The sequence below is a fragment of the Macrobrachium nipponense genome, chromosome 18 (genome assembly GCF_015104395.2).
Source record: "Macrobrachium nipponense isolate FS-2020 chromosome 18, ASM1510439v2, whole genome shotgun sequence".
NCBI classification, from domain to species: Eukaryota; Metazoa; Arthropoda; class Malacostraca; order Decapoda; family Palaemonidae; genus Macrobrachium; species Macrobrachium nipponense.
In genome coordinates, this window is record NC_087211.1 from 74149620 (window position 1) to 74169619 (window position 20000).

The following is a 20000-nucleotide window of genomic DNA, read 5'->3' on the forward strand; positions in this document are numbered from 1 at the left end:
AAACAGTGTAATATTAAAGATTTTTTATAGTTGTAATCCCACTTTCCCCCTTAGTTCTCGTTTTGAAAGAGAATTACCGAGATTACTTGCAGAGTATCACGTTCTCAAAATATTTTGCATTGTTTTGACTTCATCAGCCATTTTGAGGTAGAATTTTGTTGATCAATAGTTCCCTTAGAAGAGAGGGTCAGTCTGATATTCGAGATAACTTGCGTTGGTTGTCAACCTTGGAACCATAGCGAGCAGGTTCAATTTTTACTGTCTCTCTCTCTCTCTTCCTGACTGAGGGAAATATTGATTTTTTGTACTTAAATGGTTACTTGTAACTTTTAGATTTATTTAATTTCATTAAAGCAGAGTGGTTATTTATGGAACCTGAACAGACAGTGTAAACGGGTTTTTGTAATGACGCCTGTGAAAGAGTGTAGTGAATTGTGAAGCTGTAGCAATAAGGAACAACTGGTACCAGGTAATGTGTTATTATAAGTTTTAAGTGCACTTAAAAAAATATTTACAGTTGTTAGGTAAAATTATTTAATTTTTGGCAAATTGTAAATTTTTGTGTTCTGTATTTAGTTCTTTTACAGTGTTTTTTGTTTTGTGTGTCTTAGTTGGTGACTTTTCACATTTTAGTGGTGAATTGAACGTTATTTTACATTGTGTTTTTCAAGGTTTTTGCATTCACAATTTGTTTGATTACCGCAGGTGTTTCTTACTGACTTAACATTGCATATTTGATTTAATTTAACACCTGTGAATTAAGTTGCATTTACTTAGATTTCTTTTCAAATGTTAATTATTGTTTTACAGTTTGAATTTTGATTGAAGGATTTAATTTCTTGATTAATCAATTTTCTTGACAGATTAATTTTGATTTACTTTTGTTTGATAATTAATTCAAGAATCAATTAAAGTTTGTGTTGTTTTCAAGTAATGGTAAATTTCCCTGAGATTGTGAATTTCACTTGTAAATTTTGAATTTATAAATAAAATATTTGTATTTAAAATTTCTATAACACTTTCTTTTATTAACCACCAGTGATAGAATTTAAATTGTGCTGTTTTTCTGCATTATTTTGTTAAGTGAGTTAGAACCAGGGAAATACTTAAAATTTTAAAGTTGTTGTTGGAATGAAGCCCTTTAAATAATTTCATCTCATATAAGATTACTTCACACCTGTTTTGATGAACTTGGCCTGAATTCTTTTACATGACGGATAAGTTTTAAGTTGTATTTTATCTGTGATGAATGTTCAGGTGTTTGGATGTCGTGAGGTAACTATTTTGGGAGCTTCGTCACAATATATATGTATGTATGTATATATGTATATATACATACACATATATATAAATATATTATATGTATGTATATATACATGCATATATAGTATATGTGATATATATATATATATATATATATATATGATATATATATATATATATACATATATATATATATATATATATTATATTTGTTTTTTTTTTTATATATATATATATATATGATATATATATATATATATATATATATATCATATATGTAATATCTATATAAAATATATATATACTATATATATAGATATATATATATGCATGTATATATGTGTGTGTAAGAGAGAGAGAGAGAGAATACTCCGTCGAAACACAGTTACTTCTGGCACAGTATCATTCAGCAACTGTATTTTTTATATGAATTCTGAAAACAAGGCTTATTGAAAAAGCAAGAAAAAGGGGCTAAAATTTTTTGGGAAAATAGAGGAGGTGAAAGAGTTCCAAAAACTAAAAGAATATATGGTGTCATGTTGAAAAACTTAATTAACAATTTTGCGACCAGTTCTCGATAATCTGTTAGAGGCCATGTATGAAAAAAAAAAGGTTATGGTTGTAAGTAGTGCTTTTCGCTCTCACTCTAGCTGGCGATAACCAATGTTATGATACTATTTATCGTGTTAACTCTCTCTCTCTCTCCATCTCTCTCTCTCATTAGTATTTGGGTCGATGATATCTAATGTCAAGATATATATATATATATATATATATATATATATAATATATATATATATATATATATTATATATATATATATATATCTAAGCCTAGAGATAGCCTTCCTTGGACGAAGGAATTTGATGCGTATGCATTATTGGTGACTGCTTGGGCTGTTGCCACAGGCGATCTTGGGGCGTGGTAGATATGAGAAGAAAGACGGTCGAGAGGACACCAGGTGTTGAGGAAAAGCCCATCTCAAAAAGGTATGGCACATATTTAAATGACTTAGAAACAGTTGCCTTTGAAAAGAGAGAAGTGTGAAGTGTTTACATTTATTTAACATTTTATAGTAGGGAATATAATGAATATATCTCTTGCTACAGATGGGTCCCATATCATTGTCCTAGAAACGGGATTCTCTGAGCCTGACTATTAAAATGTAGCGGTTGACAATTTGAGACTTTGGAGTGAATACTTAGACTAATCCAGGAGAGTGGAATGATAATTTACAGTTCTTTGTGGGGCAGACTTGGGTTTTTTAAAACATGACTTATTAATCATTTGGTCTATTTTATGTTCATCTGCTTTGGGTAATAAATAGCATATTTTTGTATTTATGTGAGCTTATTAGTCTAGTTGACAATGTTTGTAGAGAGAGGGCGCCTGCTACCAACAGGTAAGAGTTCTCATTTGTGTAGTTTTGTTAGGGGGGTTATATATATATATATATATATATATATATATATATATATATATATATATATATATATATGTATAAATCGAACGAATCCTTTTAATGACACGTTATACATGCATTAACGTATATCCGTCAATTGTGGTCTTCAACTTCTATCAATACTGATGCGAGTATTGCGTGTACACACATATGTTGTGCTATATGACGCTTATCCATTTCTGTTCGTTCCTATATATGCAATAAAGAACTTTTAGGTAACTGTGTCCCACATGTTTCTCTTTGGTTATATGAAAAGTTGTGTAGCATAAGTAAATGCTTCCTCATGTCATCAGTGAACGTATAAAGCCTCATTGTCCAATTCAACCCTTCCATGCTCAGATCATCTGACCAATTCATTAAGTGAGCCAACGAATTTCACCCGTTAAGCCAGGTACACACTATGCCATCATTCATAGTGTGTACGGGGCTTTAGTCAGTACGAGCACTCTAACAAAAGCACAGGCGCTTTACCCTTGATGATGTACCGGTTATTAGGTACATGCTTTAATCTGACTAGTTTACGTAGCCCGTGTTCTGTTGACATCGCTTTCCTCCGTGTGTGTGTGTGTATTTATTCCTATGCTTTGCTTCGATACATCTCATTATTCGACGTATGGACAAACCCATTGTTGTTCTTGTTCACAAAGTCGGTGGATTTTGAATATCATCCTCCCTGAGGCATGGTGTAGGCCTAATAGCTTTTACGAGCTGACATCTTGGGACATTTATATGACATGCAAAGGAATTTTCATTTGTAAATCCCGTCGTATCTAAGATAAAGCGATAGATAAAGAATGGGAAATTATACAGAGAAGAATGGAGAGAGAGAGAGAGAGAGAGAGAGAGAGAGAGAGAGAGAGAGAGAGAGAGAACTCTTAACGTAAGAGTCGGGGAAAGCATAAAAAGCACGTTATTCTGAAATCTTTGGCAACGGGTAGAGAAATTTCTAGGAACATATAAACAGCACTTGTTGAGACGATTTAAGAGAGAGAGAGAGAGAGAGAGAGAGAGAGAGAGAGAGAGAGAGAGATTGACGGTGGCTCTATATGTAGTCCCCGTTCACACACGGTGGTTGTATCAGCGCTGTGTGAACGAGTTTCTCTTTGCAACCGCGCGTTCGAGATACTCAGGGTTGCCGCGAAGTCCGCACATCACCGAGAAACTAGCTCCACACCGGGAGTTGTAGTGTTAATTGCCAAGCAATGTTATTTTACTACACTAACTAGACTAAATAGTCACCCTGCTTATATTATATTAACCGTATCTTTACCAGTATATGAGTTGGGTTTACTAATTAAACCTTTTTAGGGTTAGAGTTTCCCCTTTCCGAAATTCAGTTGCTTCATATCTTCTGAAACATTACGTAACTTTAATAATGGTCAAATTTAGAATCCACGGTCCAAATATAACAGGTCAGCCAGACAGCTCCCTAATTTTAAGCCTCTTCTACGCACCTACGTCATCTGAGGGAGCGTGGTGGTGAGAACCATTAATTAAGACCGTAGGTCTAACACACCGTCAGGACACCTTTATTTTTTTTATTTTTTTTAGAAGAGAATGATTTTGAAAATATGATCTTTCAAGTGTCAAAAGAATGTAAATAAAACAACATTTGCCTTTTGAAAATATTTGACCAAGTTACCGAAATTCAGTTGCTTCATATCTTCTGAAACATTACCTAACTTTAATGATTGTCAAATTTAGAATCGAACGAGACACGCGGACAGTGTTCAGTCTTGAAGCTGATTTATTACATTCGATATATATTTATCTATATATATATATATATATGTATATATATATATATATAGATATATAATGTATGTGTTTGTGTGTATAATTACTGTTTATAGTTCTGAATGTTATATATGATTTGATGCGTAAATTAGGCCACAAAGTGAACACGGGCAAGTAAGTTTATTCATAAAGTTTTCAGCAAAAAGTGGGAAGTTTAAAAAAAACTGCACCGAAATGTATTTCTTTACTAAAAACGGCTGCTTTTCATTCATTACTTTTGCGTTCCCCCACAAGAGTAAGTTGACAAGCTATATAAAATCCTTCGATATTCATAAGTAGTTTATTTTCCTTCTTTTCTTTTTAAGCCACATTCATCACTTTAGGTAACATGCTGTATGTTAAATCAAAACGTTTGCTGAAGTAATAATAATAATAAACAACCTAATATATAACGTAGGTCTAGGCTTAAAATCAATGCCATGAGCATTGTAAACAGACAAAAACGATATGAAACATGTAGGTCTATATGCCCCCTTTTATGATACGGATATTTTGAAATGAGATATTTCCCCAAGAGAATGGACAGTATATTATGCATGATTTGTTATGGTTATACATGTGGCAATCCTAAGCCAAACGAATGCCCTATTTGGGGCTATGAGTTTCAAGAAATTGGAAAAGAGCACATCATAATTGGTCCTTTTTTTTATCAATAAGCTACATTAATATAAAGAAATCCACGATTATAATACACCACTCATAGCATACTGATATCAAAACTTATTCGGTATAATCAGTTGAATAACTTCAACTAATGTTAATTGCCTAATACATATTTGCAATTGTTTTCTAAATAATAAATAAATAGAAACTCATAAACATGACTAAGTTTTACAATAATGTAAGTCAGTCTTCACCCTAAGATTAATTCCAATTAACCAAATTTTACTAACTTTATATATATATATATATATATATATATATATATATATATGTATGTATGTATGTATATATATATATATATATATATATATATATATATATATATATATATATATATATATATATATATATATTATTATATATAGTGAAAATGGTTCATTTTTCAAAAAATATTAGTATTTTCAGAAAATATTATATAATTTCAATCATTTTTATTAATGGAAAAAAGTTTTAAAAGCATAAATATATATGCGGACCTACAGCGCCGCATACATGAGGAGTGAAGTCCGCAGCTCGAATCTTCTCCGCACTTTTGGTCGTTTCTCCGCGCTTTGGCAACACTGATTCACATCAACCGTGCATTTGAAGTCTAGGCCAGTCAATTACGACGCTCCTAATTGGCTGTTGATAAGCCAATCACAGGGCTGGAAACTCTCAGTCTCTCGAGAGAGTTCACATGGGTATGATCTATGTTCCACCTTTCCTGAGGGATACGTCTTTCAAAAGTATCCCTCAGGAGAGATGGAACATACATCCGACCTATGTGAACTCTCGAGAGAGACTGAGAGTTTCCAGCTTCTGTGACTGGCTTATCAACAGCCAATCAGGAGCGTCGTAGGGGACTGGACTAGACTTCAAATGCACGGTTGATGTGAATTTGCTATAGTGTCTGTTCGTATGGACCGCGCGGATTTGCCTGCGCCACCCGTCAAAATGGAGCCTCTTTACTTTAATTAACACCGACATTTTCCTTGATGAAACTGAAACATGTCCAGCCATGTGGGACAGATCAGAATGATTATGACAAAATAGCAAACGAAAAGGGTTGGGAGGAACTACTAATAATTATCTGCAATTCTGATAAAAACAAAGGAAAAAATCGTAGTTAAGTTATCTCCACTTTTCATTGAATTTCTAAGTTTATGCTTTTCACATTTTACAGTTTATCCTGCAGTTCAGCTCTACCATCATGAATGAAATATATTGCAAACTGATCTCTTGCTGAGGTAGTGACAAGACAGGTGTACCAGTGGTGCTCCCTCATAGAATTATGCAAAATGCTACATGCTTGCATTATAGGCTCAAAAAAAAAAAAAATAAAAATAAAAATAAATAGAAAGCGCATTAATATTGACAGATCTTTGGAATATACGTTATATATATATATATAAAACTTATTTATTTGTTAATTTGACTCACATCAGGATCGAACCCAGGTCTTTCAATATATTATATAGCATATACATATATGATATATACCTATGCATATACATGTGTATATGCTCTATATATATGCATAGGTATTATATCATATATGTATATATATGATATATATATACATATATGATATATATGTATATATATATCAGTTTTGGCAACAGTCTTTTGGACATACCGAATGCAATCCATTTCCTCGAACCATACTTTAAAAATAATCGTCCAGTATGACTTATAGCTTGGCTTGAACAAAACCTATTTCAAGAAAGTCTTCTAAAATAATAAGAGTTTGCTGAACCTCCTTGTGTCGTAGACTACAGGCGATTGAAAACAGGACTGAAACAGAGGACGGTCGACAGTCTTAGTCTAGTTGTAAGTGCTGGGCGAGGATGATAAAATCGGTTCACCTTTTGGTCAAGGTGGGACAATTTCTAGTATTGTTGTCTCGTTTTCATCGTTGCATTGTGCTCATTTTAATGCTATATATATATATAATATATATATATATATATATAATATATATATATATATATATATATGTATATCACACGTATATTTGGATGTTTTTCACTTCTTAAATTCCACTGGTACTAAGCATATCGAGCTCACTATACCGTGGTTGCAAGATATTCCTAAGGCTTAGTGAATTCGATTTATGTACACACGCACGCACATATGTTTTAGTATATATATATATAATATATATATATATATATTATATATATATATATATATATTATATCATATAAGCTATAAATTAAAGCGCCTGCCATGTCCTAGAAATGAAAAGTAGGAGCAGTTTCCACCCATTTATTCTATTGAGTTGCCAATCCTTATTTCGCAGTGACATCATTACGACATCACGATCTTACCAAGCTCCCAATTAGGGTCAAAAGTTAATGGCCGGCATCAAAGGCGGACAAGATGGAGGCTGACACATTAATGAGAAGAAAGACGAAAGCGAATAGCCTCAGGCTGATATGCCATTTCAAGAACGCTGTGGCTGTGAGGGACTAGCACACACACACACACACACACACACACACACACACACACACACACACACACACACACACATATATATATATATATATATATATATATATATATCTATATATATAGTATGAAATGTGTGTGTGTGTGTATACATATATTGAGAGAGAAAGAGCGAGAGAGAGAGAGGCACCTATTGAACATGATCCGAAGCTGCGCATTTCATTATCATTCTTCATCTGAAGAGGCGGAAACTTCATGGGCATCGGTTACTCTTATCGTCTTTGCTATGAAACACCAGTTATAGCATCGATTCGTTTAAATGCGATTCATCCTCACTGACGAGTGACAGTGCCAATCGCCAGTGCGTGGTAGTAGTAGATTCCCTCGAAAGCAGACTCAGTGCGTCATCATTTTCTTTTCGAGGTCGTTTGTTTGCGCGTCAACGGCGCTTCTCGCTCGTTGCAGTTACGGACTGTTTAGTACAGTTCAGCTCGTGCTTTGTACTGGTTGGGTAATACTCCCTGAGGCTGTGACAGAGGAGTCGTACCACACGGTTAGTTGAAGTGCCGCGTTTTCTTTAGACCGTTAATCCACACCGGCACTCTGTGCCTGATTGCCGTACACGACAAGGACAAACCAAGACATTAGTCTATGTTGAATATTACTTGGATTAAGCGTACAGAATACAAGGAGTTTTTAGTTAAACACAGTTTTGTGTGTTTCCCATAACACATGTGTGCATATGTTATGAACGTGCCCAGACTTTAGGCATATGTGGAAAATGATTTGGATTAAGTGTACTGAGTACAATAAGCTTTTTAATTCTATATATGTATATACATATTCATTGTTACAATACTACATTATGTGAAATCGGATTGAAAGAAATCCCTAGGGAGTATGTGAAATGACCAATTCGCCTAGGAACCTTTGATCGCCACGGGATAGTACTAAACACAGAAACAGCAAATCATCTACACTCTTTTGCCGGGCTAGAACTACACACGGCGAACAAGTGTAGATAAATAACTCTTTCGCCGTGTTTTGTTTCCTCTGAGATCAAATGCTCCTAAGCAAATTGGTCATTTCACACATTCCCTAGGGATTTCGTGAAATCCCTGGATTTGCTGAGGAAGGTCGGCCTGACAGTGACGTCATACGGTCTCATCGCAGGCAGGACTCACTACCGTCTCGTCGACACAGCAGAGCATTTGACAATCCTCCGTCTTTGCTTTAATATTTCAATTTTATGTTAACTTAATTTCAATGGGAGTCTACCAGTAACCTGATTATTTATTAGTGTCAGTCATTTTGTTAAAAAAAAAGGTACAATCGCGCGTGCGCACACACACATATATATGCATATAATTTGATAAATAATCATATATATATATATATATATATATATATATATAGTATATATATCATGCACACACACATGTGTGGATAGCTAGAGAGATCTGCATGTGGCTTGTAAAAGCTAAGGCTGCATTATTTCCTATCACGCAATCTACATCTGTAAAACTTTAATGTAGCCCAATCAGTCAGTCGTACGTTGAGTAATTTCCCGAGTTCTCCAATCTGTAGCGCCTACGACTAAAGAAAAGGAAATTGTTCTCACATTGTTTCTAATGTCTTTTTTATTTGTCCTGGAAAGAAGCCATTAACAAAGACCAGTTTGAAAGAAATTGGCTCAACGGTTTTGCGGTTATCAGTTGTTCAACACACGCACACAAACACACACACACACACACACCCGCACACACACACACACACACACACACACACACACATATATATATATATATATATATATATATATATATAAATATGTGTGTGTGTGTGTGTGTGTGTATACGTGTACATTGTTTCACTTTCCTTTGTGGATTTTCTTTATACAGGGTGTAACACGAGTTCATGCAAACATTTTGGGAAATGAAAGAAAACGTCTTTCTGAGCAGAGAATGTTCCATAAATATGTATTTTATGGCTTAATTTGTTGGTGAGGTGAAGTTTTGAAATAACCGTCATCATTAAAACGGGCAAGTAAGATGACGTAAGCGATCAGTGTCAAATTCCTGATTCATTTTGAGAAGAAGAAACTGGAGACAAAGCCTTACTATTCCAGTAACGTTTAATATGCAGATATGATGTAGGTCCATGGGTAGGCAACTAATTGGTTCCAAGCTACGTAAAAATATCTAATCCTTCAGGCCAGCCCTAGGAGAGCTGTTAATCAGCTAGTGGTCTGGTAAAACTAAGATATACTTACCTTTATTTATATATGTATATGATATATATATAATATATATATATATATATATATATATATATATGTATATATACATGAGCTATATATATTATATATATATATATGTATATATATAAATATATATATATATATATATATATATATATATATATATATATATATATATATATATATATATAATACATATACATATATGACTGACACTAATAAAATAGTTAGGCTACTAGTAGACTACCATTCAAAGAAAGTGAACACAATACGAAAACTATTAAAGCAAAGACGAAGTATGGTCAAATGTTCTGTTGTGTCGACGAGACAGTAGTGAGTCCTGCAGCAGAATGAGACCGTATGACGTCACTGTCTGGCCGACTTGTCTTAACGACCTCTGATCACATAGCTTTCATTCTCAAGCAAGAGTCTCAGCGTATACGTTTACCAACGTATTGCAACAACTGTATATGACTTATACCATAGCAGAAATTCTCTTGTAATGTAATGACTACCCACATTCACCAGTGCTAAAAATAATGGAGCGCATCGCTCGATATGTATATTGGTTTTTGTCGAGCAAGCAGTGATTTGATGGGCTTTTTTAACTTCGCTGAAAATTTAAGATTACATTAAAGGACATAAATATGGCCTGATGTTGGGTCATTTGTGGTCGGTCTCGAACGATGAAGGAAAACGCGAGAGTAATAAGTTTAAAAGGAAGTGCTGTAGCATATTCAAAAATAATAATCGAGGGACCGTTTAACACAGGTGTGTTCTTTTTAGCTACGCAGGTGCCCTTTACTTGTTTTACGATTACGTTAACTATACTGCCGGTCACACCCACACGGCAGTTGGTGCTCTTAATGGCGCGACATGGCGATACACGTCTTTGTGGGTGGCACTCGTCCTGACCCTGCCTATTCAGTTCGGGCGGCGCCTAATGAACCGTCATGGGCGGCCTCTGTTTCATAATGCACCTTCACATGGCATCGTTATGCCGGAAGCTGATTGTTATTCTGGCCCCTCAGACACAAGGAGCCAATCGGGATTAAACATGGAGATGCGTGGCACTCTTTTGAATTACCTAAGCCATGCCGACTACCAACGTCCATTGTTGGTTAAGCTTATGTTGCGTGTCACGGAACTTCTCATGATTTACGCATTGCTGTTCGTTTTTGAGTGCCACACCGTCCTGTTTGCGCAAAAGTTAAAACTATTAGGGTAGGCCCATTTGGCCCGTTGCAGACACAAGTAACAACAAATAAGTCTCACGCCTAAAATTCAGGTTTACGTGCAACAATATCAGTCCAAAAAGGAAGCAGTCAGATCTCCAGCTCAAAAAGCTAAATTCAAAATGAAAAAGTCACGTACCATGAGTCAAAAATGAAACATTACTCATATGAAATCTGGAACAAGTATGAGAAAAAGTTAATGAATTCCTTCAGCAATACAAAGAAGAAGAAGAAAAAATATAAATCAAAACTCAAAGATGCAAAAGAAACAGATTACGAATATGAATATATATATATATATATATATATATATATATATATATATATATATATATAGATATATATATATATATATATATATATATATATATATTTTTTTTTTGTTTTTTTTTTAAGAACTTCACATCCCCAAAAAATTAATGGTAGATAACGAAATTTCTGGCACAAGATTGACAATAATATGAAATTCGGGAAACTACCTTTGTCATCAACAGGAAATAATAAAACTTAAATAAATTGCAATGACATGCGATTAATATGACCTGGAATAAATTAAGAAGGAAGGCAATTTCAAGTGCACAGACTCACTTATATGCTTGAGACTGTTAAAAAAAAAATAGATAACGTTTCCACAGCAACAGCTGACTTGTAGCACAAGGGCATAAATGCATTGTTTGTTCATGACCTGCGCTAGTCGATCTAGTGCGATACGCAAGGCACCTGTATAGTTCCCACTTACATATACGTGGATGGTTTGCTTTATCGAAGAGGGAGGAAGGGTGGCACAACTTTCACGAACAAACCCCTTTGTTATATGTGCGACTCACCCCCAGTACGTGCAACTGAAATATTTAATTGGATCGTTGCGGTTCCTCTCTCTCTCTCTCTCTCTCTGTGTGGGTTACACTTAGCTACAGCAGTACTCTTGGGAAGAGCGTCTGCTACTCTCTCTCTCTCTCTCTCTCTCTCTCTCTCTCTCTCTTCTCTAATCTTTCTCCTCTCTCTCTCTCTGTGGCTCGTGTTACTTGATCTTACACTTAGCTACAGTACTCTCGGGAAGAGCGTCTGCTACTCTACTGCTCTCTCTCTAACTCTTATGAAGAGGTAAGACTGTCAAAAACTGTTTCTATAGCAAAAATTAAAACCTAACTTAAATACGTATAGATAACTCTTTTAGCAGGCAAGCATTTTAATTTAGATCCATTTTTATCTTTGTCTGTGTATTGAATGTAATAATAATTATAACATTATTATTATTATTATTATTATTATTATTATTATTATTATTATTATTATTATTATTATTATTATTATTGCTGTTTCCACGGTATTTATTTTTCAATCGTCTTCTCTGCTCGTCTAACAATCTTTTCATCAACATGAAGCTGGTCTATCAAGTTTCCTAACGACACAAAGATTTCTTTCTGTTGTCTCAGGTTTATTTCTTCTAAAGGTTTATTTGCTCTAACGTGTTGGTTGGCAGCTCACTGGCCGTCATCTATGAGAGTACAAAAGCGAATGAACTATGAGATACTTCATGCTCAGTGGCGTGGTTGGTATGGTGTTGGCGTCCCACCTCGGTGGTCGCGGGTTCGATTCTCGGCCATTCCATTGAGGAGTGAGAGATGTGTATTTCTGGTGATAGAAGTTCACTCTCGACGTGGTTCGGAAGTCACGTAAAGCCTGTTGGTCCCGTTGCTGAATAACCACTGGTTACATGCAACGTAAAAACACCATACAAACAAACAAACACCCTGCCTCCTAAAAATACCTGTGTATCATGCATCCAGATTCATTCGCTTTTTAGTTTAAAAAAGACTGTGGTTAGAGGGCTGCATTTTTAGTTTATTTACGATTAAAGTTGCCCATGATCGTGCTTTTGGCAACTCATCAACACAGGCCACCACGGCCGGCTGAAAGTTTCATATTCCGCGGCTCATACAGCGTTATACCGAGACCACCGAAAGATAGATCTGTTTCCGGACGCCTTGATTATAAGCTGTGCAGAAAACTCGATTGCTCCGAAGAAACTTCGGCGCCTTTTTTACTTGTTCACTCTAATAGATGACTGCCAGTTCGCTGTCGATACGTTAGAGGAAATAAAACTAAGAAAACAGAAATATTCATATGTCCTTGGGAAACTTGGTATACAAGCTGACGAAAAAGATATTATAAGACGAATAGAGAAGACTGTATAAATTAAATGTCGTTGAAACAGCCAAAATCTTCAACGCTACACTCCCCAGAGAAGGTATTCTCTCTTATTATTATTATTCATTATTATTATTATTATTATTATTATTATTATTATTATTATTATTATTATTATTATATTTAAAATTCATCCCTTGGGAACATTGGGGCCCGAGAACACAAGATGAGTGTCTCTACCTACAAAGAAAGTTTGACTTTAATTGTTCAGATTAGATAGTCATCCTTGTCGTCTAATAGTCTAGATTGGATCTACCGCCGAGATAACCGGATAATAACCCTTATCCTCCGCGCCTGTTTGCAAATGTGTCATGTTATCAGCATCCTGGGTATGGGTATATCCCGGATGGGGTGGAGAGGGGGGAGCTGTAACCCCCAGGAGGTTGGATTTAAACCCAAGGAAGATAGACTTAAATCCAAGGAGGCTGGATTTAAACCTAAGGAGGTTGGCTTTAAACCCAAGGAAGATAGACTTAAACCCAAGGAGGCTGGATTTAAACCCAATGAGATTAGATTTAAACCCAAGGAGGTTGAATTTAAACCCAATGCGGTTAGATTTAAATCCAAGGAGGTTGAATTTAAACCCAATGAGGTTAGATTTAAATCCAAGGAGGTTGAATTTAAACCCAATGCGGTTAGATTTAAACCCAAGGAGGTTGAATTTAAACCCAATGCGGTTAGATTTAAATCCAAGGAGGTTGAATTTAAACCCAATGAGGTTAGATTTAAATCCAACGAGGTTGAATTTAAACCCAATGAGGTTAGATTTAAATCCAAGGAGGTTGAATTTAAACCCAATGAGGTTAGATTTAAAGCCAAGAAGGCTGGATTTGAACCCAAGAAAGATAGATTTAAACCCCATGAGGTTAGATGTCAACTCAAGGAGGCTGGATTTGAACCCAAGGGGGTGGATTTAAACCGACGGAGGTTGGATTTATTCCAAAAGAGGTTGGAGTAAACCCCGAGAGGTTGAATTTATGGAGATGCCCTTACCATACGAAACCGGCCGGCTGGGTTGGTCGGTCATCAGCGAGCACATCCCAGAGAGACCTTGATCAAGTCGATCGAGAAAGCATGGGCGTTTCGCGGGAATAGATGGATGAACGAACTGATATTTTCCTTCTTTCCTTCTGTCTGTTCTCTTTAGGGAAGCCACAGAAACTGAACCATGTATGTTGTTTGTTTTCGGTTGAAAGGGCGATGAACAAATTTTTGAAAGAAACTGATGCTATGCACAGCGGTCTTCCCTCAGCCGCTTTTAGCATTATCAGAAGCAGCTGTTTGTCCAGAAAACAGATGTCTCATCTATCAAGGCCATAAAGATTAATGACTTCGGTCCAGGTGTTGGGCAAGTATAGGAAATCACAGAAGCTGGATCGACTCACTTGAAGGCAAAGTTTCTTTCATTAAAAACCGATTGGTGAGAATAATTGTACTTAATTACTGAGACAAGTTATTATAAAGATTAATGCACCTCACAGCCACACACAACACACAACACACCCTTGGCCCGAAACGGCTTGCTTTTGTGACGTAAGATTCCTACAAACCCTTCTTAGTTGATGACCAAACTTGGCTGCGACACCAGGAGTCGTAAACGCATCAGTTAATCAATACCGTGATTTCCTAACCCGTGGTTCATTTCCAGATTATTATCATCTTTACTTCTCTTTCCGCTCTGCATCTAGCTAACTGAGATCCGATAAAACAAAAAGGAGGCAGTAATATACATAGGTTTTTGCCTTTAGACGAAAATAAAGTTAACAGAGCAAGGAAAATCGGAGGTAAGCAGAGAATTCCGAAAACTATTGAGACGCTTTGTTTGTCTGTCCGCACTTTTCCTGTCCGCATCAGATCTTAAAGACTACTGAGGCTAGAGGGCTGCAAATCCGTATGTTGACCATCCACCTTCCAACCATCAAACATACCAAATTACAACCGTCAGTCTCAGTAGTTATTATTTTTTAAATGTTAAAGTTAGCCATAATCGTGTATCTGGCAACGATATAGCCCAGGCCACCGCCGGGTCGTGGTTAAAGTTTCATGGGCAGCGGCTCATACAGCATTATACCGAGACCAATGAAAAATAGATCTATTTTCTGTGGTCTTGATTATATGATGTATATACAGAAAACTCGATCGTGCCGAAGAAACCTCGGCGTATTTTTTACTTGTTTTCTCTGTCTTTGTCAGTGACGAGCTCATCCATATTGTTTGTTTGTTTGTTTGTATGGTGTTTTTACGTTGCATGGAACCAGTGGTTATTCAGCAACGGGACCAATGGCTATACGTGACTTCCGAATCACGTCTAGAGTGAACTTCTGACACCAGAAATACACATCTCTCACCACTCAATGGAATGCCCTAGAATCGAACTTGCGGCCATTGAGGTGGCAAGCCAACACCATACCGACCACGCCACTGAGGCTCCAGCTCATCCTTATCCCCGTTTTCTTTCATTTGAAACATCCTCTGCTTATCTGTAAATCTGTAATGAAAACACCTTAGACTTAAGATACTCTCGATAAACCTTATCACAAATAATGTAACACCAAAAGCTACAAAACTTATCGCAAACGGAGGACTCAATATGACTTGACGGCGAGGAGAATACGCAAAAAAAAAAAAAGTAAAAAAACGATCTTAGTAACTGACCTACATCAACCAGAATTTGTCAGCGTATGTGGATACATTAGAATTGATTACTTGCCAAGTTTCACCGAATTTGATCGATAACTTTATTTTTTTTACTAGTCTGATAAAAATAAAATACACAATTAAGAATACCTGCAATTCAAAATCTGTCTATTCTTTTATTTATCAACCAATTTTCAATATTGAAAAATTTATGAACATCAACATATTCTGAAGTGGAATGTATGATAGACATCTTTCAAAGTTCTCTGGTTTTTTAAGGGATTAAGGAAAGAGTGTGAAGGTTAAAAACGGAAGAGGGGCTAAAAAAAAAGGGGAGAGGGGAAATTAACTCTAGTCACATATAAGGAAATTTTAAATTTTCAAACGTCCAGATCTCTTCTCGAATCCTTCAAGATTCATAAGCACTTTCAATTTTGAAAATTGGTTAATAAATAAATATGGGAGGAGACAGATTTTGAGTGCGGAAGGTTAACTTCTCAGAAATGGAACTGGAGAGTAAACAAGTAAAAAATGCGTCGAATCGAGTTTCCTGTACAGCGTCTAATGCTGTATGAAACTCTCAGACACGGCCTAATAAACTCTCACCCACGGTCCGTGAGACTTTCAGCCACGGCCAGGTGGTGGTTTGCGTTATTGACACCTATAGCGGTGCAAACGCACGATCACTGCTAACTTTAACTTTAAATCAAATAAAAACTACTGAGGATAGAAGGCTGCAATTTGATATGTATGATGATTGGAAGGTGGATGATCAACATAACAATTTGCAGCCCTCTAGCCTCAGTAGTCTTGGAGATTTGGGGACGGACAGACAAATAGTTTTATTTGACAGGAAACTAAAACTTCTAGTTGTTACTTGCCAAGTTGCACCTGGTCCCTTCTCCTTGTGTTGATATCAAATAAATATTATATAATAATAATAATAATATGTTTTATTTCAGCTCGGGGCCATATACATTGAGTATACAAAATACAGACAGTAACATACACAATCTAGATACATGAGACATGATAAAATAGAAAAAGAAAATGAATAATCGGCACTTATCCACAAAATAGCTGAGGTAGCACAAAAGCTAGTAATCATCATACTGGTAATAACAGTAATAATATTGGTGAGAAAAAAAAATGCATTGAGAGTAATAACATTTGGTGCACATATTATATAACTCAAATTTCAACTAAAGACCTTGGGTGGTTACAGTAGTCAGGTCCAGAGGGCTTAATACATAAATTAAATGTAAATAAAACTTTAACTTGATAGTAATCACAGTAATAATGAAAAATTAAAATATCAGCAATAAATGTAATAATGACAAAAACTGCAGATGACATCTTGCCAATACAGAGATTAAGTCCTTTAGGGGACAAAGGCCTCCTTTTCCCATCTTTCCCACAATTTAGATTTTCTTCTTGCTTCACTCCTTAGGATGCTTTGTATGAGCGAGTTGCTGCTGTTTCTCACTCGGGTTACCAGACTGGACATTGTTCGCCTAACAATGATTTTTAAATTGTCCAGGTGGTTTTCAATGAGCATCTGTGTGGCGGAGTGGTAGCGGGGAGTGTTTGTGAGGCGTCTCAGAATGTCATTGTGCACAACAGTGATGCGTCTCATGGTCTCTCGGGTATAGTTCGTCCAGAGGGAACACCCATAGATACTGTAGCAGTACGAGCGGAATAGCAGCAGTTTCACGTCTCGGTGACAGAAGGCAAATCTCCTTGCAATCATGTTGCCAGCTGCACATAGTTTACGACGCCTCTGTTCAATGTCTGCCGTATCTTTTAGGTCGTCGGTGATAATGTGACCCAAATACGGGAATTCGTGCACAAATTCCAGCCGATGGTTTCTGAGGAAAATTTGAGGTTCTGCAATATGCTTAAGCGATCTCGGGAGCAGCGACATGCACTGGGTCTTGGTTTCGTTGTAAATTATATCAAATTCCTCTGCATATTGGCGGCAGGTGTCGACGAGTCGTTGGAGACCTTGCACTGATGGGGAAATCAGAACCATATCGTCGGCGTAACAGAGGTTGTTTATAGTTGTATCATTGACGGTGCATCCGATTGGGAGCGAGTTCAGTTTGACATTCAAGTCATCTGTGTACGTATTAAACAGGTATTGATATAGTTCCTACAAATTGGATTATTTACTGGGGTATCATGGGCCGCCATACCCACTCATTGTTGCCTGGATGTTCAGTTATCTCCAGGTGCATATCCTGCACCTTGGCAGTCCTTTTTCAAAAGCTTTGGTTTCGCTCCTGCGTTTTCGGCTTGGTCGGAGGCCTTCGCACGTTCACTTTTGAGAGCCCGCAACTCTGACTGAATGCTTATTGATAGGCACATCTGCCAAAGCAAACACACAAACGTTCGCAGAACCGGCAAAAACATATGCTTAAATGATTTGCAAGTTCTCTGCCATCCAAGGGTAGGTTATATCCGCAAAAGTAGAGTTTATAAAGATTGTCCACACTAGGAAACATTGTTTGGAAACAAAGTTTGCAAACTTTGTTTCCTAGTGCGGACAGGTCTTTAGATAGTGTCTCTCATTGAAAGGGAAGAATATCGTACCGTATCTGACATCCTGTAATAACGTGAATATATTATGAATATAAGACGCATACGTGACAAAATACACGAAGAAACGTAAAGCTACGAATACTCATGGATATATCATTGCCAGATACGCTTGGGAAACGGTCCATTTTTTTTTAGTTACTTATAGTTGTTTTTTATGAATATTAATCATTCGTTTGGTAATGTAGGAAGATGAACGAAAGCAAAAACAGTATGAAATGCAAAAGTCTAAAGTCATCGAAAAATCGACCCAGAAAGCATGCTCCTCCTTCAATATAGCCGAATTTGGAGCAACCCAGTCTGCCCATATCTATCAGGCTACAGTAACTTCGTCTCGGCCGTTATCAGTGATGTCTTGACGACTGAGGGTATCGTATAAGCGACTTCAGGAGGGTGCGTATCTCTAGAGGTATAAGCAGACTGCCTCTGAATCCATGGTTATACTTTGATTTTGCGATTATTTCAAGTTATTATCGCTGGATGTAAAGAGAGGGTTAGGGCACCATGATGGCCTGTAAAAGCATTTGCTTGACTCGGTTTCATTTGTCAAAGCATATGCCCAATGTTTTGTGTGTGTGTGTGAGTGTGTTAGAATTGACGTCTAGAATTCAGTGACTGTAAAAATGTCAAAAGTGATTGCACGTCCCATTGCACTCAACTGAGAAGGGCTGCCTTGGAAACGATCACTGAGAGGGGATCCACGAAAAGAGAGTGAAAACACAGTCAGCAAATGAAAATGAAATGAGGTAAGGGGAAATGAAGGTCAATTAACCCCTAAAAGTATAAGGGTTGTGGGGATTGCGCCGTCGGCATTACTTAACCTCCTTTCATTACTTTAACTGTAGCTCCGTTCATAGTCTAGTGATTCCATCTTACTTCCCACCCTCTCATAACAACTGATTCATAGTGCAACTGCTTTGAGGTTTTCCTCCTGTTACAACTTTCAAACATTTCTACTGTCAATATCCGTTTCAGCGCTGAATGACCTCTTATGTTCTGTTCTATTACCTGTCACTTCGATGGCCGCGAGTTCGATTCTCGACCATTCCATTGAGGCGTCAGAGATGTATTTCTGGTGGTAGAAGTTCACTCTCGACGTGGTTCGGAAGTCACGTAAAGTCGTAGGTCCCGTTGCTGAATAACCAATGGTTCCATGCAACGTAAAAACACCATACAAACCATGTTCTATTCGGACCTGAAGGAGGTAAAGATACAGAATTACTTATTCCCTATGTCTCTCGTATTTACAGACGGTCCATTAACCTGACGGAATTTCTATTCAACAAAGTTCTCTAAATTTAAGTTCACTGATGTAGTGCCAAGTTATGCGTTACGTAACCATGTAAATACGTAGACCGCCGCTAGAGTTATAGCAACAACCTTGGAATATTTGGTTGACGAAAGGCTCCGCTGGTTTTAATGTTTCTGATTTACTTGGCAA

At 36.5% G+C, this 20000-nt stretch overlaps 1 protein-coding gene across 4 annotated transcripts in view; it reads left to right on the forward strand.

Moving 5' to 3' along the window:
* The first annotated feature begins 2178 nt into the window (after positions 1-2178).
* LOC135197182 (solute carrier family 22 member 13-like) overlaps positions 2179-20000 on the forward strand; it is a 31725-nt gene continuing 13903 nt past the window's right edge. The window contains exon 1 of one of the 4 annotated variants that reach the window (XM_064224174.1): positions 2179-2252. In XM_064224174.1, the coding sequence (XP_064080244.1) occupies positions 2194-2252 (59 nt within the window). In that variant the 5' untranslated portion in view covers positions 2179-2193. Of the gene's footprint in view, positions 2253-7973; positions 8172-11817; positions 11946-20000 lie in introns of those variants that run through there. The other 3 variants (XM_064224177.1, XM_064224175.1, XM_064224173.1) reach the window with 3 other exon arrangements.